This window comes from Nuphar pumila, chromosome 1 (assembly GCF_984573655.1).
Source record: "Nuphar pumila chromosome 1, dmNupPumi1.hap1.1, whole genome shotgun sequence".
Lineage (NCBI taxonomy): Eukaryota > Viridiplantae > Streptophyta > Magnoliopsida > Nymphaeales > Nymphaeaceae > Nuphar > Nuphar pumila.
This window is the reverse complement of record NC_143249.1, coordinates 14,038,107-14,065,536: the sequence shown is the minus strand read 5'-3', so window position 1 is coordinate 14,065,536 and position 27,430 is coordinate 14,038,107. Positions and strand designations below refer to the sequence as shown.

General features: G+C 38.5%; 2 protein-coding genes across 2 annotated transcripts; both read right to left on the bottom strand.

The window, feature by feature from the left end:
• Nucleotides 1-288: 288 nt before the first annotated feature.
• Nucleotides 289-6,341, bottom strand: LOC149848046 (proline dehydrogenase 1, mitochondrial-like). Its single transcript, XM_090016372.1, has 4 exons — nucleotides 5,785-6,341; nucleotides 4,176-4,821; nucleotides 3,385-3,625; nucleotides 289-535 (listed from the first exon to the last, which is right to left on the bottom strand). Exons 1-4 carry the CDS (start codon nucleotides 6,301-6,303, stop codon nucleotides 490-492), a joined length of 1,452 nt encoding a protein of 483 aa, XP_089872498.1. The 5' UTR covers nucleotides 6,304-6,341; the 3' UTR covers nucleotides 289-489.
• Nucleotides 6,342-16,122: 9,781 nt separating this feature from the next.
• LOC149848045 (enolase 1, chloroplastic-like) lies at nucleotides 16,123-22,676 on the bottom strand. The gene is made up of 7 exons (XM_090010293.1): nucleotides 22,152-22,676; nucleotides 20,101-20,408; nucleotides 19,695-19,849; nucleotides 19,282-19,599; nucleotides 17,598-17,744; nucleotides 17,463-17,513; nucleotides 16,123-16,546 (listed from the first exon to the last, which is right to left on the bottom strand). The coding sequence occupies exons 1-7, from the start codon at nucleotides 22,547-22,549 to the stop codon at nucleotides 16,481-16,483; spliced, it is 1,443 nt and encodes a 480-aa protein (XP_089866419.1). The 5' UTR covers nucleotides 22,550-22,676; the 3' UTR covers nucleotides 16,123-16,480.
• Nucleotides 22,677-27,430: the final 4,754 nt, after the last annotated feature.

Below are 27,430 nucleotides of genomic sequence, written 5' to 3'. Positions count from 1 at the left end.
TGAAAATCGAGGTTCACACATTCCTCATCATATTTTCAGTTCTCATATTCTAGTCTCTCTCTCTCTCTCTCTATATATATATATATATATATATATATATATATATATATATAGAGAGAGAGAGAGAGAGAGAGAGAGGCAGTTAAAAAAATTGTCCCATCACCAGGCCTTAAACAAACCATATCAGAATATCGTCAAGTACTTGCCATCGCTTGTCCAGGGAAAACAAAACAGGCTAGAAGGATTAAAAAGGTGGATCTTTCGGGCCTAGAAAAAAGGGATTTGAAATGAGCAAGAAGATCCCCTTGTCTGGCTCAAAAATAATTGAGCATTCCTTTATTTATTCTATTAATCGTGTGCTTCTTTATATAAAGATAGCACATATATACAACAGAACTTAGCATTTACAAATTATATTATTCATTTATGTACATCCATACCTATCATCTTAAATGAAGATGGTAGGCCTGCTTGGCCCTCATTTCTACTTCAACGACTTGATATTGAAGCCTTCAATCTTCTCTTCAATTCCTCCCTGCAAACACCAATAATAAATTATATCATACCATAGTTTTGCTTGGGACAGAGAAAGTCAATCGTACCTTGTGAAAATAAAAAGATAGCACGAAACTAGAGAGAAGGATGAAAGCGTGACAAAGCGAAAAGGAAAGCTCACCTTCCTCATTTATTCATAATCATCAACCATTAAAATAATTTATCATATCCACATAGCTTGAGAGTATGATTTACTCCAGTCTATAATTTTTTTATCAGTTGTTATTCAATTAGACACATAATTGATGCGTACATTTTATGGATAGCTTGTAAATTGTTCATCGAGTTCTTTTTTTCTTTTACCCATTTGTTTTATTTCATGGGAAATTGCTGAGCAGCCATCCCTTTTCTCTCCCTTTCCCACCATAGGTGAAACAAATATTCAAGCGTCATGTGGAAGTCCATGTAGGCACATGTGAGCCCTAGCTTTTCCCACCACCTTTCCCTTTTCATGTACAAATCCTTTTATACTTACATATGAAAGAACTTTCAAGGAAAGGTTTTTAGAAATCCTTGGCTTTTCTCATGAAAGATCCTTTCCTTTTGTGAAAAAAGGGATTTGAAATGAGCAAGAAAGTTGCACAAGCGGATAGCAGTTATTGTCACTATGTCAAGAAAGTTGCACTTGATGAGCAATAACAAGGACGCAAGACTTTTCGCAACTTAGACTTGAAAAAAAGCCCCTTCAGTGATGTCATGACTCATGTCATACCTAAAGTTGCATATTTCTTTTCCTCATGCTGTCTTTTATTTTATTTTAAATCACAAAGCACCAAAAGTCTTGAACAGGTGCAACATATGTATCCATTGTTTTTTTTTTCAATTTATTATCATTGAGGCGCGCTAATTGGCTTTTTGGAAGTTTTATAATTTCTTTTACAGATTGTTAAAACAACAACAACAACAACTACGCCTTCATCCCAAAACAATTGGGGTCAGCGATATGAACCAAAAAAGAAATTCATTTTGGGTCTTCCACATGAATCCTTTTCCTCCAATCATTTCTATCCAATGCCATGTCCTCGGTGAGGTTCAAAGCATTCATATCCTTTCCTATCATCTCCATCCAAGTCTTCCTAGGCCTACCCCGACCTCTTTAAACTAATATATTTTCCCATTTCTCCAACCTTCTAACTGGAGCATCATTAGGCCTTCGCCGAATATGTCCAAACCACCGTAAACGATTCCCTCGCATCTTATTTTCAATGGGTGCAACACCTACCTTCTTACGTATCTCTTCGTTCCGAATCTTATCTTTTATTGTATTTCCACACATCCATCTAAGCATCCGCATCTCAGCTACACTCATTTTTTGAATATGATGTCTCTTGGCAGCCCAACATTCCGTACCATATAGTAAAGCGGGTCTAATAGTCGTCCTATAAAACTTTCCCTTCAACCGCAATGGCATTCTACGATCGCACAGCACTCCAGTAGCACTTTTCCATTTCATCCACCCAACCTTTATCCTATGATTTACATCTCCATCAATTTCTCCATACTTTTGAATGATGGATCCCAAATATTTGAAATAATCATTCACTGGTATATCTTGCTCACCAAGCTTCACTACACTCCCATCACTACTTCGTTGCTTACTAAACCGACATTCCATATATTCAGTCTTACTCTTACTCAACTTAAAACCTCTAGCTTCCAATGTCTGTCTCCATAATTCTAACTTAGCATTAACCCCAGCTCTAGACTCATCAATCAAAACAATATCATCAGCAAACAACATACACCACGGTACATTTTCTTGAATTGATCTCGTAATCTCATCCATCACTATCGCAAATAGGAAAGGGCTTAAAGCAGATCCTTGATGTAACCCAACCGTTATCGGAAAATTGGTTGTCACCCCTCCACAAGTGCGGACATTGGTTACTACTCCTTCATACATATCTTTAATTATACTAATGTACTTGAGAGAAACACCTTTCTTCATCATTGTCCACTAGAGAACGTCCCTAGGTACTCTATCGTATGCCTTCTCTAAATCAATAAAAACCATATGCAAATCTTTGTTCCTCTCTCTATATCTTTCAATAAGTTGTCTAAGAAGATGTATAGCTTCCATAGTTGATCTTCCAGGCATAAAACCAAATTGATTCTCCGATATCATGACAACCTTCCTCAACCTAGACTCAATCACCCTCTCCCAAAGTTTCATAGTATGACTCATGAGTTTTATACCACGATAGTTTGTGCAATCTTGTATATCACCCTTATTCTTATATAAAGGCACCAAAGTACTCTTCCTCCACTCATTAGGCATCTTATTTGTTCGCCAAATCAAGTTAAAAAGATTTGTCAACCATTCTAAACCTTTCTCTCCCAAGCATTTCCAAGCCTCGATAGGTATACCATCTGGGCCAACTGCCCTTCTTGATTTCTTTTACAGATTGTTATCATAGTTTAATATTCGGATATGACTCAATGAGTGAGTGAAGACAATTTAGCAAGTTAGAGACTTCAATGCAACACCAACATATTTATTTAATGCCTAGATGTTCCATCAAAATGGTTTTCTCTATAATTTAACTCTCATTCCCAACTTTTCTAAGTGCTGATAAGAAAAGTGGACACTCCAACTATAAAGGACAGTTATCAAGCTAATTGCTTGTCCTTATCCAATGTGTTCTATTGGTTAACAAGCAACCATCACTGGGTTTTGCTCTCCATGGGGCCACCATCTTAAAAATGGTGTAGTTCCCATAGCCCATACAACCAAATCAACCATATTTGAAAATGGAGGGCACTCAAACAGAATTCCTGACAAAAAGGACACCCAATTTAAGTGGTTAAAAAGGGTATCAAGATTTCTACCTTATGAGCTGCCTGTCCACAGATGAAGCCGACAAGAGGCCTCTGTTCTCCTCTGCTCTTCTGAGAAGGTAAGGAATGACCTTCTCCAAGGGGCCAAAAGGGAGGTACTTACTCACTTGGAAGCCTGCATTCTTCAACCCAAGGGATAGGCTGTCCGCCATACCCTTGAGTTGTGCAAACTGGAGATTTTGATTTCCCTTGCTTATCCCCAACTCCTCTGCCTTTGCTGCTGCTGCTTTTCCTGTGATAACCACCATAATTAGCTCCAACCCTCCAAAATAATCACTTGGGGGAAGTTTATTATATCCATGTGAACACAAATAATTGAGAGTCTCATTCACATAAATATAAAACAAGTAATGCCCATGAATGATAATACCAACACTGAGCTTTCTTCTCTGTAAACCGGTAAAATTCTCATAAACAGCTCATAAAATTTCCAAAGGAAACAGTTTTCATATATATTCTGCTACCGTTTTCAATTGGGAATCAGTAAGGCACTCTGGAATCGTTTCAAAGTCACAATTCACTCTTGATTAGCTAAGACTGTATAAGGACATTCTATGCTATGAGAAAGTGTGCTTAGCTGAAATAGCAAGATATACTTAGATAGTGTTAATTAGACATCAATTCTCAGAATAATCTCTGTAATTGAAAAACCCAGAAGTTCATGGTTATGCATTGATTTGAAATAAAAAATGATCAGAATTTCAAACATCTTTGTTGAATCAACACCCCCCACAAATATGAGAACATGACATGGAATGAAACAAGAAGTTAAAGCTGCTAACCAGAGTTGATGTTATGGGTAGCAAGCACCACAGATCCATGACCTTTGGCAACCTTTTCAAGCATGAAGGCAGCGCATGAATCATAACACTCGTGTGTTTCATGAATGCATGAATGGATAGGAGAATCGGCACCCAGAGACGATGCCAGCTTAGTTTCTCTGCTGATATAAGCACCCCTAACCAGTTTTAAGCCAATCATGATTCCTCTCCTCTCAGCATCCTCTGTCACTCTAACAAGTCGTTCTCTTGCGTCTTTCAAGTAGGCCTGGATGGTCCCAAAAACTATTGGCCGATCTCCCTTGTTGAAGGAAATTGAAGCAGAGTAAGTGAAGTAATCGATTGCAGGTTGTACTGATGTATACTCTGCATCAACAAGCAGTGGGAGATTCACTTCACTGCATTTTCTCGCAAGTCCTTCCAGTCTTTGATGAGCCAATTGCAGATCAGCTTCCTCCTGGTGCGAAAGAGGCGGCGGCGCTGAAGTGGTGTGATACAAAGAGCTTGAGTCCGTCAAGATTGGCAAAGAATCAAGTTTCCATGGAAGACTGAAAGAGGGGTGTTTGTGCTGCCATCTCAGTAGATCACTTATTCTCTCCAGTAAACGTATTGGGCAGATGGCAGTAATTTTCACGCAGGCAAAACTCACCTGTCCACATGTGAAACACGAACCTCCCTTTTAACAACCATTTGCCTTTATGTTTCCTTTTTTTTAATAAATATGAGCAACAAAAAATCAAATTATGTTGCGAAAAGAAATCGTGGTTAAACTCCAAAACTTTTCTTTCAAATTTTCTTAACATCTGGATATTTTCTGATAAAGACCTTCATCAAGAAAAGCCAACAAAGGAAATAAGAGAAAACGCAACTAACAAAGATCTTCATCAAGAACAGAGCAGTATTTTTGTTATTGAGCAGATTTCTGAAATTCGTCGATAAACACAAAAAGAAACAATGAAGCTTACCAAGAAATCAATACTAGATGTTTAAAAACAGTATTAGAAAATAAAACTCAACATAAAAAAGGCCAATATGTTTAAGAAAATTAAGAGAAAAAAACACATTCGAACGAGAAAACCAGAAAATGGTCTACGTTTTTCAAGAAATCTCCGTATAAGAAAATTTGAGAATCAAGATAAACGAAAGTATCAGTAATGCGAAATGAGAGAATCTGTCATAAAACAAAGCAACACAAAAAATAAATAAATAAAAGAATTAAAAAAAAACAAGGCTAAGTTGGATAATCAAATTTTCTCCACAATGAAATATCTCAACTTATCCCACCGTCTCAGGATAAGCGACCACATCAAGAAACATCCCATGAAATCGAAATCAAGTCAAAACTGAAAACCAAGAGGCACGTTTGAACTGGTAAAATTGTTTCTTACAAAATATGAATAATCGTATCATACGAAAAGCATAGGTTTACGGATTAAGAAAATTGTCACCATTATTTCTTCACAACGAGAGAGAGAGAGAGAGAGAGAGAGAGAGAGAGGGTAAGAACAGAACAAGAATGAATCCCCATCTTACCAAAAGGAAACTACCAAAATGAAAGAAGAAATAATTATTCAAAAAAAAAAACAAAGAAGAAGAAGAAGATGGGACTAACAGAGGAAGGAGGCAAGGAGGGCGTCATCTCCACCGTTCGCAGGAACTCCTCGAGGTTCCGATCGCAGTCTGCGTTTCCCTCGGCGTCCTCCAAGCCGTAGTCGAGTATCCCCCTCAGCCCTCTCCCCCACATCCTCCTCAGCGTCTCGCTCGCCTCCCCGACTCCCTCCCCCGCGCAGAACTGCTCGTACACAGTCGCCTTCACTGCCCGCCGCACTGCCGGAATCCTCATCGCCGGTGACTCCATCAGCCACGCTCCGGCGTCGACGAGCGGCCCGCAGGCCGCGAGTTGGAGGTTGAACGCCGTCCTCACCAGCTCGGAAGACGGCACTGACGCGAACAGCGTCTGTGGGTCGTCGAACTCCAGGGTCCCCGGCGAAGAGCGACGACGGAGCTCGGCATGATCGATCGGCCCAGCGTGATGCTCAGCCAAATCCAACGGAGAGGAGGAGGAGAAGACTCGCGTGGCGGTGCCGGCGGGGAGTGATTTCCGGAGGGCCAACGGGATTCTGATCGCCATGCAAAACTTAAAGAGAGAGAGAGAGAGAGAGGTTGTCCCATAACAACCGTGTGGCGGGCGTATATTTATAATAAGCGGGCGACGGCTCCGAGACGGATATATTTGGTATTATGAAAAAGCTAGGTGGATTATAGGGGAAAATGGGATAGTTTTATACGTGGCATGACTATATTTGATGGGCGTGCATGCCACGTCATCAATCTCTTTGTTGTTCGCTGAACGTTGACGTCCACCGCGAGGCTGCCGTGTTTGGTGGGAATAGGAGGTCAAAGGGTATTTTGGTCATTTTAGAGGAATGGTAGGTGGGATCTTGCTTGCTTGTGGGGGTATGCGTCAGGAGGGTCCGTTACGACGACCCTCTTTTCTTTTTTCTCTTTTCTTTGTCTTTTTTTCAAAAATCAAAACTTTAATTTCTTTTTGGGCGTGGGTAGTGTGGGGACCACACCGGACCTGGGAAGGTTCCATGTATGTCCGAACCCTGATCCTTCGTATCTGTCACAAATATCAGAGATATTTTGAAAATATTATGATTTTATAAAGATATTATCAAAAGCAGATACAATTTTGAAAACGAAATTAGTAAATTTTTGGACATGATAAATATTAGTTTTTTTTTTTTTTGTGCCGATGTTTAACACATATATGTCCCGGTCAAATCTGTGAAAAAAAAAAGTTGGAAATGCCCAATTTGTACTCAGTTCGCGTATTTGGTGGTTTGTATATTGTCACCACCCCAAATTGGTCCCTCTTTAAAGATCTTTGTAAATACAGCTTGCTTTTTTTTCTTTTGTCCAAAGGGAAGGTGGGGTTTAGCTGTCCCCTTCCGGTTTATTAGGGAAAACTGTAGCTCAATTACAAAAAATGGTAAGCCTCCTTAAATTGGAGGTGACACCGAAGGCCACCTCCGGGGTTGCCTGCAGGGTGGTCGTGAGGGTGTTGAGACGAAGGCATCAGATAAAATAAAACTATGTTGGTGCATGGGTGTGTCTCTAGCTTTTAGAGGTGGGTCATGTGAAGTAGGGTGGTTGTGGAGCTCCACCCAGGGTTTTCTTTTGCTTAGGCAAAGCTTCCTCGTCATAAAAACAAAAAACACCCAAGAGGGAGACGACCTTGAGCCAGATGCCCTGGATACCTGGCACTAAAAGAAGAGATGGGAGCTGGTTTCCTCCTATGTACAGAAAAGAGAATACTTGCTGCGAAAGGAGAAGCCGTGCTGCTTGAGCCTCTCTTGCTCAAGCAGTTTCTCCTCAGCCTGAGGGTGAGCCAGGTTCAGGTGCCATCACATGAAACACTTTGAGTGTGCCTCTGTATACCTTGCTGCCCTTCGTCTGTTTTTTGTTAGAATAAAAAACAGTATCACGTTGTAAATCGGATTTTCATATAACATGATATAGAAATAAAATATTTGATTCAAATTGTAACAGGGTTCAAGCATGTCATATACGATTTTAAATCAAAATTCAGAAAAGATCAACAGATCAAACATATGCAGTGAAGAGAATAAAAACAACAAAGAAAGCATGTTATTATTCTGCAAAAGACTAAGGCATATAAAAATACTCCTCTTAAATAAGATTCACCCTCACATACGGTGCAAAAAGGTTTGGCGTTCTTTCTTCAGAATATAGTAGCTTTGACGATATGAATCGGTGCACTTCGATGGTAGATCGTCCTTCAAAGACAACCTCAGCGAACGACTGATGCAGAACTTCCCTTTTCGAGGAACACCCACAGGAAAAACGAAAATGAGAGAGAGAAGAGGGAAGGAGAAAACAAAAATGCGAGGGTCACTTGTGTCTCCGTCTGTGTAACCCCAACCCTCTAACCATGTTTTTATAACCCCTAAACGGTTACAAAACGTGAAAGAGACCTGTTACCAATTACGAAATAACGTGACCCGATAACGGAACGATCTGTTATCCATTTCTCTTATCCCATTATTTAATCCAAATAAAATATGGTCCTAAAGGGCAATTATCCGAACCCGGCTCGGCACGATGCGACGGGCGAGTACCCACGCATGTGTGTGTAGTAGCCATCTCATCCCCTTGTTCTTTGGAACAAGCGTTAGAATCTCCATGTAGATTATAAAGCCCACAACCTTTTTGAGATTCTTTAATATGAGACTATTTCACATCATCAAAGGCCAAAAGCACTCCATAAATGAATGATTCCCAATTATTTTCTTTATTTGAATTACCTCCTTATCTCTTTCTACATACAACATTCCTCTATAAATTCAAAGAATAAAAACAGAAGGAAACAAAGATGCAAAATGGAGTAATTTGTAGCAGGATATATCATGCTTTCAGTAATGATATCTTCTAGTTTAAACCACTACTTTAGTTGACTAACTTTACCCCCACAAGAACAAAGTAAACTAAAGTCTTGAACTTGAACCTTTGGTGTAGGAGTGTCCATTAGCAATAACACGATAAAGGTTTTGGTTGTAATCTTTAGGGGTGACACATTAATGGCCATGTGCCTGAATCCTGTTTCAAGAGTGACTTTAGGAATAACCTAATTCTTTAAACTGCGACCACACAATCACACTCACATAGGTGGGTTTCTCCAGAGATACACTGCTAACATCTCGTCTAGAAGGTTTTGAACTCATTCAGAGTTTTAACTCTATCTTAACTTGTATTTACAACATCTTTCCAGAGCAATCAGGGAAAAAGACACAGATACATAGTATCACATTAAGAAGGTGTTATCCAGTTCATCCTACAACTTGTTATTACCACATTGAACCTACCTTGAGGGATCTCCACTCAGATAGGTTGGGTTGCCACTGTAGATGAACTACTGATGGGTTTCAATCTCATCCCCTCTCTGGATTTCAGGGCTAATGACTTATTTAGTTCTTTTGTTAATGGATCAGTTATGTTATCTTTGGATCCAATATAGTCCACAGCAACCACTAACTGAGACACCAGTTCTCTTACAGATTTTATTCTGACTTGGGTGTTTTTTCTCTATTTTTTATTATATTTTGTGCTTTTGATATTTGTAATTATGGTCATATTGTCACAATGCACATATATTGAAGAAATTGGTTTGCTCATTAAAGGAAGTTCCTCTAGAAGTTCCTTTAACCATTCAGCTTCCGTTTCTGTGATATCTAAAGCACAGAGCTCAGCCTCATAAGTAAACCATGACAAGATGGTCTATTTTACTAATCTTCAGGCGACTATGTCGCCACCCAAAGTAAATATATACCTTGTTACGTCATAACTCTCAGAGTTCATGGCTATCTAACTCGCATCACTATATCCCTCAAGAATGGCAGGGAATCTCTTGTAATGCAAACTCAAGAAAATAGTTTCTTTCAGGTACCAATGCCTTTCAATGAGTGTGATTTGAATAACTTGTGTATATACTTAATTTTGTCACCGAAAATGAAATATTTGGTCTTATGCAATTCGCAAGATACATCAAACTTTCAATAATCTCGGAATACCTTAATTGAGACTCAGGAATACCAGTCGTATTCTTATAAAGAGGAGTAGAAGGATCGTACAGAGTTGCTACAGATCTTTCTTGGTTATAGCCAAATTTCTCGAGTATTTTCTCAACAAAGTGAGATTGAGAAATAACTATTCCATTAGCTAAACGAGTCAGCTTTAAGCCTATGATCACATTTGTAATTCTCATATTCTTCATATCAAATTTACTACTAAGAAACGACTTCGTCTCTTTCACAATTCTCATATTGGAACCAAACAATAGAATATTATCTACATACATGCATAAAATGATACATGTATCACTTTTAACTTTGCAATAAACACATTTATCAGATTCATTGACAACAGAGCTAAACAATAAAATAACTTTATCAAACTTCTCATGCCATTATTTAGGGGCTTGTTTTAGTCCATATAATGACTTAACAAGTCTGCAAATTTTATTTTCATTACCAGAAGCCACAAAACCCTTAGGTTGATCCATATAGATCTCTTCTTTAAGATCGCCATGCAAAAAGGCAGTCTTCACGTCCATTTGATGAACCGAAAGATCATAAATGGAGGCCAGTGCAATAAGCACCCTAATTATGGTCATCCGTGTAACTGAAGAATAGGTGTTAAAATAATCTATTCTTTTCTTTTGTTTGAACCCATTGGCAATCAGTCTAGCCTTGTATTTATCAATGAATCTATCTGGTTTTAATTTCTTCTTAAAGATCTATTTGCACCCAATAGTGGAGCTACCACGAGGGAGGTCAACCAGTTCTCAAGTGTCATTAGAGACAATGGAGTCCATTTCACTCTTTATGACTTCTTTTCAATGTCTTGCTTCAGGTGAAGCCATTGCATCTCGAAAAGTGGAAGGATCATCCTCAATCAGGTAAGTGATATAATCACTTCTCAAATCCTTGGTAATCCGTAGTCTCTTGCTCTTTCTTGGTTCAACCACTTCCTCGGAGTCAATTGGTCCAGAGTAAGAACAAGATGGCTCAACCTCCACATTTGTCATCATTTCCACATGTTAGGGAATGAAACCAAAAGTTGAAGGTACATCTAAAGAAGAAAGATTCTGAGGTACACCAACTTTCATAGGAAATACATCTTCAAAGAATGTAGCTTCTCGAAGCTTAACAATAGAGTTTACATTTATGCCAGATATCTCAAACTTAATTACTAAGAACTTATAGGCATAGTTGTTCTCTATATAACCCCAAAAGACAGTATCTACGATTTTAGGACTCACCTTCTTCATGTTGTGCTCTGGGATAAGTACATTTGCAAGTCACCCCTACACTTTGAGGTATTTTAAGCTAGATTTTCTTTTTCTCCAGAGTTCAAATGGGCTTCTATCCTTATGCTTCTGGGGAACTCTATTCAGAATATGGCAAGATATATTCAGAGTATCCCCCCACATATAGGTAGGTAATCCAGAACTCCCAAGTGGAGCATTTATCATGTCAGTTAGGGTTCTATTCTTTCTTTCTGCAATCCCCTTAGATTGAGGAGAATATGGAGCGATAAACTCATGAACTATGCCAACGGATTTGCAATATTCATCAAGTTTGTTAGACATATATTCTCCCCCTTTATCAGACCTCAATCTTTTAAGTTTTCTACCCGATTTTGTTTATGCTTCATTCTTAAAAATAAGAAATTTATCAAAAGTTTCATCTTTTGATTTTAGCAGATACACATAACAGTATTTAGTGTCATCATCTATAAAAGTGATAAAGTACTTTTTTATGATTTTTAGTCAACACTCCATTAAACTCACAGATATCTGTGCACCAGATCCAATATTTCAGAATCTCTAACAATCGTATAGAATGGTTTCCTACATTATTTTGCTTGCACACAAATTTCACATTTTTTAGTTTTATCTATGGAATGTTCAGGAATCATTTTCAAGTTCATCATGCGTTTTATAAAATTAAAATTTACATGACCCAATCTATTATGTCATAAATCAGATGATTCTATATTATAAGCAACATTAGACAATGAATCAAAAGAAACATCATTCTCTAATTTATTACTGCAAACATGTTCAACACGAAGTTTAAACAAACCATCATCTAAATACCCCTTCTCAATAAATGTTCCAGAATGTAAAATAACAATTTTATTACATTTAAAATTAAATTCATAACCATCTCTAACTAGACATGAACCACTTAAAATATTTCTTCTAACTACAAGCACATGGTGCACTCTGTCTAGAGATCGAACATGGTGCACTCTGTCTAGGAAACTTCAGGTCCACATGTCTAATCCCTAACACCTTTACAGCCGTTGAATTGCCCATAGTCATGGATCTGCCTGCAGCAGCCTGGTAGAAGACAAAGATAGACTTGTCAGCATAAACATGCACATTAACCCCAATGTCAATCAGCCGCTCAGTTGGCTCATAAACATGATAGATTTGTGGGTTAACAGAAACATACTCAGCACTGGTCTCAATGACCTCAGTCACCATATTGACTTGAGACATACCATATGTGGTCTCATTAGCCTTGGTCTTCTTGGAAGGACATTCCTTAGCCTAGTGCCCAACCTATCCACAGTTCTAGCAAGGTTTATTTTTTGCCTTCTTCTGGATTTTGGCCTTAGGTTTAAATTGATTTTTCATTACAGATTTCACTTTTTGTCCCTTGCTTTTAAAAGATCTGGTCATCATATTCACTTTAAGCTGTTCAGTTGACATCACAACCTATTTATGACTCCTATGCTCTTCCTCAATGGCTATGGCTACCATTAGATTATCAAGGAAAATTTTTCATTTACGGTGCTTGAGAGACATACCAAAGTGTACTCAAGACTTAAGAATTTTTTCTACGATGATCATGACTTGAAACTTCTCAGGAAGTTTCATATCAGCATCAACCAAACTATGAAGCAACAATAGAAACTCGTGTGCATGTTCAGTGACCGACTTGCCCTCAACCATTTGATATTTTAGAAACTTGGCAACCAAGTACTTTTCAAGACCTTGGTCTTCAGTATTGTACTTTTTATCAAGTTGATCTCATAAGGCTTTAGCAGTGATAGATGAGAAACAGTATACATCGAACAAAGTGTTGGACAGAGCCAACAGAATGCAACCACGACATATATCATCCTTCTCTTTTCACTCTACAGTCGCATTAACAGTAGCAGGATCAAGATCAGTCTCAGAAACCGAAGAGCATTTAGGTTCTAGAACTGATAACAAGCCTATAATCGTGAACCAGATTTTCATGTGTTGTTGCCAAAGCTTGAAATTCTGATCGACAAATTTTTTAGGCATACCGGACATGTCTACTTTTGGTATAAAACTCGATGCAATCGACATGCTTAGAATCTTCCCTAAGACTGTTAGAATAAAAAACAATATCATGTTGTAAATCGGATTTTTCATATCACATGATATAGAAATAAAATATTTGATTCAAATTGTAATAGGGTTCAAGCATGTCATATAAGATTTTAAACCAAAATCCAAACGAGATCAACAAATCAAACATATGCATTGAACAAAATAAAAACAACAAAAAAAGCATGTTATTATTCTGCAAAAGGCTAAGGCGTATAAAAATACTCTTCTTAGAGAAGATTCGCTGCAAAAAGGTTCGGCGTCATTCCCCTAGGATACAATAGCCTCGATGATCTGAATCGGTGCACTCCGATAGTAGGACAACCTCAGCGAACGGCTGATGCAGAACTTTTCTTTTCGGGAAACACCCACAGGAAAAATGAAAACAAGAGAGAGAGAGAAAACAAAAATGTGAGGGTCACTTGCATCTCTGTCTGTGTAACCCCAACCCTCTAACTACATTTTTATAACCCCTTAACAGTTACAAAACATGGAAGAGATCTGTTACCAATTACGAAGTAACATGACCCGATAACAGAACGATCTGTTATTCATTTCTCTTATCCCATTATTTAATCCAAATAAAAACAATAATGCGGGACAAAAAGAACATTGGACTTGGAATGGATATAGCCCTAAAGGGCCAATTACCCAGACTGACGTGGCAGGCGGACACGCGCGCATGTGTGGTAGCCATCTCATCCCCTTGTTTTTTAAAATGGATCTCCATGTAGGTTATAAAGCTCACAACCTTTTTGAGATTCTTCAATATAGGACTATTTCACATCATCAAAGTCCAAAGTCCTCAATTATTTTCTTTATTTGAATTACTTTCTCATCTCTTCCTACATCCAACACTTTTGAACCCCAAATCTGACAAACTATCAGCCAAAGATGGAGGGCAGCCAGGTTAGAGGCGCGCTCAAAGTGTGTCGTGGCTTAATGAGGGCGGGCCTGAGAATACAGCTTGTTTTTTTTTAAAGATTATAATCACTGTCTACTTAACCATGGTCAAAGATTGAGCGTGTTGATAAAATTACTACTCTTAACTTGATTCCTAGCATCATTTTTCCTAGTCAGGGTGCAATATGATTGCAAACAAATTTATGCATTAAGCACCCCCATCACCCTCCATCAGGTCTCGAGTCCCACACCTGACAGGCCCTGTCCAGGGTGATCAGGTGCTTAATACACAAATATTTGTGCAATAATATTGCACCTGATCTTTTCACCGTTTTCCTAAGCATGAATTCAGCCTTTATTCCCCTTGATTACTACTTCCTTTATCAGTCTCCCCCAAGTTTGGGGCATGCCCCTCTCTTGGGCGCCCACTCCATCTCAGTATCTCTCAAACATCTCTCTCTCTCTCTCTCTCTCTCTCTCTCTGAATGAACAAGTTACGTGGACTACCATTGAGCAAAATCTACTGAAACTAGGGATGTAAGCAGAAGTTTGGGTTGGATTCTTGGATTACTGAATCAAAACTAATTATATTTAGCCTAACCAAATCCGGATAATAAATGCAATGCCAATAAGGATACTATCAGCTAATCAGAAAAATATTGTGTTTGGGTCCTGAGTCAGTTCAGGTTCAGATTTGGAATCTGATGTAGAACAGCATATCAAACTTAAATCCAATTATTAATCGTATCTCATATGTTCTGCTAATCTAACTAAATGGATTTGGATTCAGTCAGATTTCCAACCTAAACACGATCTGCTGACATTAGGAGCTAAAATAGGTCAGACTTGGGCCAGATCTTTCCAAATCTGAATCCGAATTTTGAAATGTAAGTAGATTGAATCTGAATCCAGATCTAAGGAGATAAAGTTGAATCCAAATCCAAAATATATGTGGTAATACCGGATCCAGAAAAAATATAACAAAACAAGGTATTTACATGTAAAAAAATGTAATTGGGTCAGATTTTGGTTCTGATCAATTTGAGACCCAACTTAAAATGCCAATCCGACCGACCCGAATCCGAAAGTAAAATATGATTGGATATATCCTAATCCGATCTGAATGTACATTTGGATCTTACTTAGAGGATCCATATCCAGAAAAAATGTCAGACATGGTATCCGATCAGTTAGCTTCCCTAGCTAACATCCCTAAAGGGCCATTTGATGTGCAAGACAAAAACTGCCCAGGGACAAAACACCCCCTTCCCCCTAGGGGTGTCAACGGGTTGATAAATAAGAAGACCCGATTATGATCTGAGTCCAGACCCGAAGGTCCGATTAATATATGGATCCGGGTATAGTTTGTAAAATTTTATACCAGGCCCAGCCCGAGTTCTGATTAAGACCCAAAAATTTTCAATGTAAAAATGACAAAAAATATTATTTTACTGGGTATGGTCCAGGTCTGGTGCATGTAATTCTTATCGGGTCTGGGTATGGTTTCCCTTATAGTGGATCTGATTAGACCCTAGTTACCATACCCAAAAAACAGGTCCAAGTCTGGTTCCACCTGGGTACCTGAGTGATTTAGATTATGGTTGGTATGGATTCTAGCTCAATGGTTGTACCTAATGAGCACTAAGTTTTCAGGTTCACATTGTCAAGGCTTTGGAGGGCATGAATGGGTATCTCTAACCAAGAACCATAACTATGATCATGGCATCAGGTTAAGGCCTTATTTTCCTTGGTTTGCTTAATCTACCTCTGAGCCCTAGGAGCAAGAAGAAGGATTAGATTTAGACGAAATAGCTAAAATGCTTGAGACACTAAAGGATCAAAGACCTAGCCGCACTGGCTTTGCCTGCCATACTTACGGTCATTGTCCTGACAGCCCTTGACCCCAGTTTCGGCTTGCGCAAGGAGTGACACCCATGAGATTTGAACCTAGACCACCTGCCTAGCGGCCTAGGTCCCATGGCGCTGCGCCAAACCCCTAGTGGTCTAGGTCTTATTATGAGAGATTTAGGTAAAGTCTGAATGTATTCATTAATGGAAATTTTCTATTTATATTTATTTAAAATTTTGTAGGCGTTTTACTTCAATTATTATAATTTTTTATTAAAAATAAATATAAAAACCTACAACTAAGCATAAAATTACCTAACCTATATACATTGCAAACTATGATACACACACGGCTCAGATCAAGCAAAAAATACCTGCAAGTGCAAAACTTATAGGAGATGAACAAATAAGAACCTACCCAATGTGTATATTATTCTCACAACAGAAGATTTACTAAAAATGGCGCAAAGAATTGTATCACCATCTAAGTGCATCTTATAGAACTGATTCTACAAAATTAGATGCTCAAACTGGGTAGACCTAAATTGGTATGGATCAAGCCACCATCTTATTCTGCAACCTTTCGTCTGCATCTTGGATATCATCATGGAGATCTGAAAGCCTCACCAGCATAACGTACACTTCCAAGCTCTTCTTCAATGCGGAGAAGCTGGGCAAGATAAGGCAGAAATTAGTTTCTGGAATTTAGTTAAATCAACAAATGACTGCTCTTTGTATCTCAAATCATCGGACTTCAGAAACAGAAAGGCAACTTTAACACAAATACACCAACTCAGTTAGAATGCTTTTCTGAAGTTCGAACTCGAAAAACAACTTGATCATCTTTGGAAGATTCAAGTTGCGCCTACAAATATAGAGGCAATTCAATCCTATAGAAGGAAAAGGTTAGTACATAACCAAATGAAAATTGTTCAGTTGGCAAAAACAATGTATGCTTATAATATTGTAAGTCTGTAGTGTGCATTGGGATGGAAACACCATTTCGATGTATTGCCAAAAAAAATCTCTTGTAAATGGTGTTCAAATGTGGTGTTGGGGCTGCCAACTGTATTCCCAATCCAGTGTTTTGGCAACACCACTGCCCCCAAACAACACTAAGAGAGCATGACAGCACTAGGGAAGCCACAACACACCTTGAATTCAAGGCTCCCAAACAGTCATAAAGTCTTCAGAAAGCAACTATAGCAACCCATCTTGAATCCACATGGATCAGAGTCCAAAACATGAAGCATTTAGACACAGCTCCAATCAATCGGATCCATACAAGATTCACTAAACGAATTAGGGTTTGGGATGACTTGGACGAAAACAGAACTAAGAAGAAGCTCATGCAAACAAAGCTGATTAGCCAGATTTCTTGTTTTAATCCTTAGGACGTGATTATGCGAACACCAACTAAAGATAAAAGACATAATTTCGCTCTTATCAGAGATCTGCTTGTAACTTTCTTTCACCAAATAAGTTGCTAACCTTTCCATACAGAGAAAGCAAAGACAACCTAAGCTCAGAAGAGAGAGAGAGAGAGAGAGAGAGAGAGAGAGAGAGAGAGAGAGAGAGAGAGAGACTTGATTGTACTTGGCCAGCCGCTCACTTCTGCATGGGGCTCCAGTTTTGATCTGTGATATAGCACATTATTTAGAACGATCAAACAACATAACAAAAGGTTAAGGAAAAGATGGAAGACATATGGAAATAAGTACCTGTCCACTTGCCAGACCAACAGAAAGATCAGCAATAAAATTATCTTCCGTCTCACCACTACGGTGGCTGACCATCACACCCCAGCCAGCTGCTTTAGAGTCGAGAGCTGCTTGAATTGATTCTGTAACTGAACCAATCTGATTAACCTGCAAAAGAACAGTGATAATTAACAAAGGATCAAGCAGCCAGGATTGATGTGGATGGATGAACTTCCAGAATAATTCTGTGGGCTTGGTGTTTAGCCCTTGCTGTCTCCATCAAAGACAGTCAAGCAGCCCATAAACTTGGGGTGGCTTCGCCATATCAATCAATAAGGCAGATTCCTGTAACCACTTTGGTACACGTAACTAGATGCAAGAAAACAAACAAAAACTTGAATAGTAACATTCTTCTTTAGATTTTTGTTTTTCAGTGATGCACTACTGCAACTAGTCAATATTGCGTCACATCAGTCATAGACATATATATACCTGTTGTTGTGGTCATAAAAAGGTAATTCCAGTTCTAGTTTTAATCCACATTATAATGAGAATGCCCCTCTTGGTAGAGTGCAGGACAATCCATTATTTCTGTAGTAACATTATATTCTTCCATCTCTATTTCATTATCTCTTTACTACCTGGCACCAGAGGCAGGTTTGCCTAATGTAGCAAAATATTTTAACAGGTCTTTAAGATAAATTCTTATCTCATCATTTCCTCCTTGTTGGTCCTGCTACATCTTTTAATTCAGTTGCTCAAAAACACATTAGCCATGAACCAGGTCTTCTCATAGTCGCTCTTTTCCCTTGTATGTTTTCTATTTGATTCTCCAATAGTAGTAGTAGTGCTAAAAATATTCTTTTTTCCCTTCAAATTTCATTAAAATAAACTAAATTTATTGTTGTTGCTGGTGTGCTTGCTGCTATTGTCATTATTGTTATTGCTGCTGCTGCTGTTGACTTCATAAAAAAGGTTCTTTACAATAGCCTCTGCCATGAAATACCAATAGCTAGAGAAAGAATTGAATGTCATACTATTTTAATATTTCCACTCTAAAACTCTTATTATTCTCATTCTTATTTAACATCCTTTATTTACTTTATCTTCCATCTCCTTCCATTTCTTATATTCTGAAGAGTTACTGATGCATAATCTTTCAGCCCCATTCTTCTTTGCCAACTTGTCCTTAATGACCATGATTCCACAAACTCTCGCATATAAATATCAAGGGCCTAGACTACCCCAGTGCCAGCCCACTATAATAAGTACATGTAAGAAAACCATCAAAATGATATCAAGCCTGACTAAGACCAGGAATAGGCCCACTGGCCTAGCTTATAGCCTAATGGACCAGAATAAATTTGCACATGTTTCTCCCAAAGCCTAATAGGAATTTAGGTCCCATCTGGCTGTGGCACTGTTCACCTGATGTCAACCTAACTTGTGAATAAAAATGCAATCTATCTTTGAACCCCTTTCTTTCTTTCATTCAACACACATTATTACAAACACTGGCTTTTTCTGGGTTCAAATCATGAAATTTGAATGCAAGTACATAAAATAAATTCATTAAATGGCTATCTTCCAAAGGTTATTTATATAAGATTATATACGAGGAAGTGTATATATTTCTTTTATAGTCATGCTGTATGCAAGCGTTAGTCAAGGCAGTACATGGAAAAAGACATTAAAAAACACATACCTTTAATAGTAAACCATTACAGGCCTTCTTTTGAATTGCCTCTGCTATTCTCTTTGGATTTGTGACTAGTAAATCATCTCCTACAAGTTGGATATCAACTGAAGATTGCAGTGAAGCCCATGAGCTCCAATCGTCTTGGTCAAAAGGATCTTCTATAGAAACAATTGGAAAGTCCCTAATGAATTCCTTGTACAAGTCACATAAGCCCTGAGCTGTGTGCAGATGAGATCCATCATTTGGCTGCTTTTTAAAATCTAAGTCATATTTCCCATCTTTTGTGAAGAATTCTGAAGCTGCAACATCCATGCCTATCTTGATCTGCGTAACCAAGCTCAAAATCATCCATATCGAACAGGAAGACAATTTCTATTTATGAGAAAACAGATAAAATGCAAGATCCACATAAATGTTACCTTGCCTGTGTAGCCAGCTTTCTCAATTGCATCAAGCAGCAAAACAAGGCCCTCCCTGTTATCTTGAACACTGGGAGCGAACCCACCTTCATCTCCAACATTGCACGCATCCTGTCCATATTTTGCTTTGATAATTCCTTTCAGTGTGTGGTAGACTGTTGCATACATGAGAATGCAATTTGTTAAGGACATGCAGAAGCTAACAGAAGTAAATACACATGAATCTATTGCAGTTTGTTTAGCAATAAATCAATAGGGAAAAGCACAAATTGTATATCTATCCTACTGATGGAATGAGGATAAGAATCTTTAATTAGATATGAATGCAGAAAAGGTCAGAACCAAAAGGTCAATTATCACTGTAATCCATTTCACCTATGGAGAAGGAAGGATGAATAGAGCTAACCTTCACTGCCCATGAGCATGGCTTCAGCAAATGAAGTTGCACCTACGGGCAATATCATGAATTCTTGCATGGCCAAATTGTTTCCAGCATGACTTCCTCCATTAATCACATTGAAAGCAGGGACAGGCATAACCAACTCCTTTGTTCCAGAGAGTTCCTGAATATGCCTGTACAGAGGTATGCCCTTTGCCCCTGCACCAGCTCTGCATATGCTCAGTGACACTCCAAGAATAGCATTAGCCCCTAACTTTGATTTATTGGGAGTTCCATCAAGCTCTAACATGATGGAATCAACATCAGCCTGGTTCCTGGATCAAGAAGTGAAAACTAAAAAAGTCAGATTTTCATACAATAAATAGAGCAAACGAAAGTAAGCATGTCCAAACCACTGATGCATAGAATAGTAGCAACTATATCAATTAGAAGGCCTGGATAACATAGACTTAATTTCTATGAAGTGTTCAATCTGTGCTCTCATGGGCTATTATGACACATTCAATGGAACATGAGACATTGCATATGAACCTAACTGTGGAATCATGAACCAAACATGGCATATGCATTAGGAGTCCCAATATTTAGATGTCACACCAACCATGAATTGTATTTCGGTCTTTTGTCGTAGGTTGAGTACTACCGCACTTCCAGTATGCTATGTACAAAAGTTAAACTAGTGAAGCTGATATATATATATATATATATATATATATATATAGTGATCTGTTCTTCAACAATGTAAGCAGCCAAGTAATGCAACTCTAATTCATCCAGTTAAAAGTTCAGTCTGAACTTTGAAGTCTGAGAAACTGGGATAACAGATAGACTGAACCTCATATAAATATGAGTTTCTTTTGTTTTGTCTTTTTGGTTCGCTGATTTGTGTTATTCCCTTTATTCCATTATTCTCATCCCTATATTTTCTCAACCAAGCTTGCATCATTTATTTCCAGTCAATTACCTTGACTCCTATGTATAACTTAGATCATATGATCTACAAGTAGTAAGAGTAATTTCGCCACTTCTCTTCATTCACACAGTGACAGTCTTTATGCTACGAAGATCATGTTCTATGGTGTTCTATACTCATCTGTTTCCAGACAGATCCGTTCATTGCACCCAATCTGGTGCTCGTTACTTTATTATTCCACTGCGATGGGCATCCTAATTCAACAATTATTCCCTTATTTTCATAAATGTGTTAATCCTTCTTACAGATATTAGTAGTTACTGGAGTAGTTTTATTACCGTAATATTGCTACTTATCTTCAATGAAAAAGGGATTATAGGTATCATACAATTAATATATCAAACGCAAATTTCAGCTATCATAGTAAGCAAAAGAATGGAGGGGCCTTTAGACTAAAGCAGCAACTTATGAAACTTACCGTTACTCTGCATGTAATGATCACAGCTTGCATGTCAACAGCCACTCCGAGTTGCAGCTGTTGATACAAAACAAATAGCATGGACCATCAACAGAATCATGTTTCAAATTTCGGTCCTATGTCACATTGACTTCATTAGTTCATCCTTAATTTTGTACAAATCCATATATATCATGGCATGGAAGGATCATAGATATATATACCATTCTTATATTTTCTCCATTTCTCCACATTTTTCAGATACATTTTGGATTCATCAATTAAGAAATGAAGAAAAAAAATCAGAGTTGAACCAGTTTGCAATCAAAGTAACGGCCGATCATTCTGTCTTCTACACATTAGTTCATGTACATCAATCCATTCAATTCGAGTACAAAACATGAAAAAGAAAAGTAAAAATGACGAGAGTACACTTTTTTCTTGATCTCACATACATTTACTTGAAATTCCCATTTAGTTAATCAATTTCTGGAAACAAATTCGCAATTTTCATCCTGAATTCACTAATACGAATAAACATCTACCTTTACATATTGGTGATGAACATGATCACGATCAATTTGACTGCAAAGCACTAAATGATAACAATACGCACTGATGCTAACAGAAAGCGATCGGTAGATGAAACAATCAAAGACGAAGAACTAAACCAGAAACCGAGCTCACCTAACATCGACGCCGATCAATTTCGGGGCGAGGACCTCGTTGATGTTGCGGACGGCCTTCAGCACCCCCTTCCCACCGTAGACGGCCTTATCGCCGTCCCGCAACTCCAGGGCCTCATAAATCCCGGTCGACGCGCCGCTCGGGACAGCCGATCTGTAGAGATCGCCGTAGCGGGAGACCAGATCGACCTCCACCGTGGGGTTCCCGCGGCTATCGACGATCTGCCTCGCCCTGAGCGACTTCACGGCGCTGTCCTTCACGGCCCTCGCCGGAGCGGCGGAGACGGAGCATCGGAAGCTGGAGGGCTTGGTCCTGAGAGCGGGGAGGGAAGGGGTGGAGAAGGAGTGGGAGGAGATCTCCGGCGAGAGGGAGGACTTGGAGGAGAGAGGGAGGGCCATCGCTGGAGAGGTCTGCAGAGGGAAGGGTTAGCTCAGAGGGGCGGACCGGCGGAGTATATAAACCAAAGGGGAGGAAGAGGCCTCGTGGAGTCCGCCTGGAGAGAGAGAGAGAGAGCCGTTTGGTGGCGGCCATGGTGGTGGTTGTTGGAGAGTTATGTTTTGGGGACAAAGGTAACCACCCTAAAATCAAGCCTTTTCTTACCAGCTGCCAAATGTTTTAATCTGGAAAGGTTGACGAGGTAGTTAGAGATTTGTTCAACGTGGCATAATATTCAGCACGTACTTGTTTTATAAGTACAATTAGTTTCAGAGGCTATCTTCCGTTTTTTTTTTCTGCAGAGATATTTGAACACGGCGGCTGGAGAGGGAAAAGGGTCTAGGGCTCTACCCTTTATAGGAAACGACTGTTCTACTCTTCACCATTTTAAAAAATGATAATGGGAGTGCAAAGGGTTGAACGGATACGAGCCGGACGGTAATCCGAATCCGAAATTTATGCAGTGGGTCCGGACTCGATTATGGATATGTCCAATGACCTAAGGTTGAATCGTGATCTTCTTAAATGCTATATGGTAATACTGGATCTGATATAAAAGAAATGCTAGAAACAAGCTTTTAACATCTAAAAAATTACGAATGGGCCCCATTTTCAGAAACAACAGACTCATATCGGATGTGGTGTAGTAGAATTTTATCCGGGTCTAAAGTTTATATATATATAAATAGAAAGTTTGAAAACAACGGTTATAAAAGACATGTTTCTCTAAAGAAGGGAGTGGGCCCACCAAACAGGCTTTTTTTATTGGTACTTTGGGGTAGGTGTGGATTGCATGCTTAAAACGTCCAAGACATTGCCTACCATTCTTTATGAAACCATAGGAGTTTGGTTTTTACCCACCTATCCAAAGTCCAAACTGTTTGGCGAAAGTTAGTTAAATAACGAAGCCTTGATTAAAAAATGTTTTGCATTTAAAAAGATGGATAAAGAAAACGGCATAAAATAATTACTTACATAAAATCTGCAAATTGTATTTATGGGTTCACTTTTATATTAATTTCTTTTTTTTTATTGGTAAGCTAAGGTTAGGCAGACCCCCCACCAGTTACAGAATGACATATACAGCTTAATGTAAGTCCAAAATAGAAGGGAACCAGTCTGGTGGTTTGTCCTTCCATGCTCGATTGAGACCAGACAATGCCATCTTTGCTAGCCTGTAAGAAGTGTAATTGCAGAGCTTGGAAATATAGCTGCACTTGCAGTGACTGAATGAAAGCATGGAACTGTTGGCAAAGAGTCTTAGATTGAAGATCAATATATGATTTCAAACCCAAATCCAAGTTTAGAACCATGTTCAAGTTTAGTCAATTCAAATGAAGGATGAGGAGTTGGTGCAAAGAAGATAAGGATCAAAGATACCAACTGAAAACCAACTGTATCTAATGAAGGATGAGATTTTTGTGTGCCTCGTGTTTCTCTTTCTCCTTAACATGGTATCAGAGCAGAGAGAGCGATCCTGAGATTTATTAGAAAGCATCTATGTGTTCACAAATCACAATATTGTTGGGTATCATACTTGATCTGTACTATATTTTCTGCATCTTATTGGTCCATGACAGAGGTTACTACTATTCAGCATTTAGCGTTGCATCTGTTCCATCCCAACTGAGCATATCGTTCCTGATCATCTTGGTTTATCTGCAGTGATCGTGTGATCAGTTCTTACAGTCTCTGTAATCCGCAGTATAACCTTTCTTTATCCCCATGAGTGGAGGAAACATGAACAACGAAACACAACCGTAGGATCTGAAAACTTGAAAATTAGTATTGACAACCCTTTCCTTCTACATCATTCTGATAACCCAAGACATGTCATGGTGTCGAGTCCTATTGTTGGCGACAACTACTCTTTTAGAATAAAAAACAGGATTATGTTGTAAAACACATGATATACATGTAATACAATTGATTCAAATTATAATAGGGTTCAAGCATGTCATATACGGTTTTTAACCAAAATTCAAACAAAAACAACAGATCAAACGAATGCATTGAACATAATAAAAACAACAAGGAATGCATGTTAATATTCCTCAAAAGGCTAAGGCATATAAAAATACTCTCCTTAAAGAAGATTTGCCCCCACATACGGTACAAAAAGAATCTGGCGTCCTTCCCTCAGGATACAGTAGCCTCAGTGATCTGGATCGATGCACTTCAATGGTAAATCGCCCTTCGAATACAACCTCAGTGAATGACTGATGCAGAACTCCTCTTTTCGAGAAAACCACAGGAAAGTAAGAGTGAGAGAAAGAGCAAGGAGAAAGAAAACAAAAATACGAGAGTCACTTGCATCTCCGTCTGTGTAACCCCAGCCCTCTAACCACATTTTATAACCCCTGAACGGTTACTAAAACGTGCAAGAGATCCGTTACACGAAGTAACGTAACCCGTCAACGGAATGATTTGTTAGAAGTAACGTAACCCGTCAACGGAATGATTTGTTAGAAGTAACGTAACCCGTCAATGATCCGTTATCCATTTTTCTTTTTCTATTATTCAATCCAAATAAAAATAACTAATGTGGGACAAAAAGAACATTGGACTTGGATATGACCCTAAAGGGCCAATTACTAAAACCCAGCACGGCGCGATAGGGGCGCACGTGCGTGCATGTGTGTGGTAGCCATCTCATCCCTTATTCTTTGAAACAAGTAATAGAATCTCAATGTAAGTTATAAACCCCACAACCTTTTTGAAATTCTTCAATATGGGACTATTCCACATCATCAAAGTCCAAAAAGAGCTCCGTAAAGGAGTGGTCCCCAATTGCTTTCTTCTTTGAATTAACTTCATCTTCTCTTCTTACATCCAACATACTCATCATAGAGTCGAGCCATGACGACAACACTTTCAACCAAGAACAAAATGGGATTTGTTAATGAACCTCAGATCCTGCTGCTCCTAATTATATTGCGATGGATTTAGTTTAGCAATATGGTACTCTAGTGGCTTTTAAATTCATTGTCTTGAGAGCTTTCTCAAAATGTCATGAGGAGACTTATGGCAAATGTTTAAGATCTTCAGGAGAGGTTCTTTCAAACCAATGGGCCACGGATCATTCATCAAGAGAATCTCTCCATTGTTGGGTATTATATGAAGATGAAGGTCTTTTGAGATGAATTAGCTGCACATGTGGTTCCTTCTGCTTGCTCTCGTGGAGCTTTTAAGTCTCTTTCTGAATGATTTCAACAAGAAAGACTGATCCAATTCTCGATGGGACGCAATGAGTCTTATGCTGCGTCAGTCAAATTTTGACAATGATCCCTTTTATAGCATAAACAAGGCATATAATTTCTTGTTCCAAGAAGAGAGGCAAAGAAAGTTGTGCGTCATTCCCGATATTGAAAATAATGTGGGTGCTTTAGTCTAAAGAGGTCAGTCAGATCAATCCTACAAAGATATGTGAGGGAAAGGAAAAAACCAATGAGAGCGACCAAAGTGTGACCATTGTGAAAAACTCGGCCACACTAATAATTGATGCTATGAGCTACATGGATACCCCAAAATATTTGACAGTTGCACAAGTGCAAATCAAAAGCAAGGTGTCAAGTAATGGAGGAAGCACATAAACAACAATGGCACCACATCTCACCGTGGAACAATACACCAAATTTCTCTCTTACTGACAAGTACAATCCAACCAATGGCCAACATAGCAAGTAACCAGAGCCGTACCTGTGTTTTATGAGGCCTGAGCTCCGATTTTTTTTTAAAGAATCAAAATAACAATAAAATTTGCATTCACATTAAACAAATATAATATTCCAAATATTTATATTATATTAAATAAATGGGGAGCTCGGGCCTTAAAAATGAGCCCCTAAATTTTTTTTTGGGCCAAGGGGCCCTGAGGCCCAAGCCTCATTGGCCTCTTTACAGGTATGGCTCTGCAAGTAACCTTTTAGCCAACTTTGAATCTCCATTTTGGATTCTTTATATAGGAGCAACTGACCACATGTGTTGCTCATCATCCATCTTACTAATCTAGAAAAATATCTCTATTTTAAACCTATCAAACTACTTGATGGGTTGATTTCTCGTCTCCCATATTGGGGAAGCTCGTATAACTCTCAAAATTGAACTTGATCATGTTTTATTTGTTCCATCATTTAGATTCAATCTTATAAGTTTATCAATTCATTGAATTGTAATGTTGCATTCTTTTCTACCATTGTGAAATTCAAGAGTCACGCTCAAGATCGACGATTGGAGTGGGCATAGTGCAAGCTAGTTTTTATTTTTTGGATTTGAAGGAGAATAAAGTTGTTGCCACTTGTATCAAACAACCCTTTAATATTAATTTTGATTTATGGCATTGGTGCTTGGGACATCCCTCTTCCCAACACTTAAAACTTTATCTCATATGCATGATTTTGTTTTTGTTAATGAATGTTGTTGTAATGTTTGCCTTCTTGTCAAACATACTAGGCTAACTTTTGAATGTTTCCCAACAAGAAAAAATTTATTTTTACACTACCTGCCACCCATCTCACCACCACCCACCATCTCACCATGCATCTCACCACCAACCTCTTCCTCTTCTCTCTTATTTTTTCACATTTTCGCACTCTATTTTTCTCATGCTACACAAACAAGCAAAAATCTTTCTTTGTTAGATCTCATATCAAAAACTCTCATAGGCAAAACTTTCTTTTCCTATGAGAGTTTTTCTCTGTTCCAAACGTGCCCTTGGTAGGAAACATTCTTCCACCACCCCATGGAGGAATGTTTCCTATCTAAAAGTGTACATTTTAGAAAAAATTCTCTCAGCAAAAAAGTCTCCTGCAGAAGGGTCCAAAAATCCGTACACATTTTTTTAT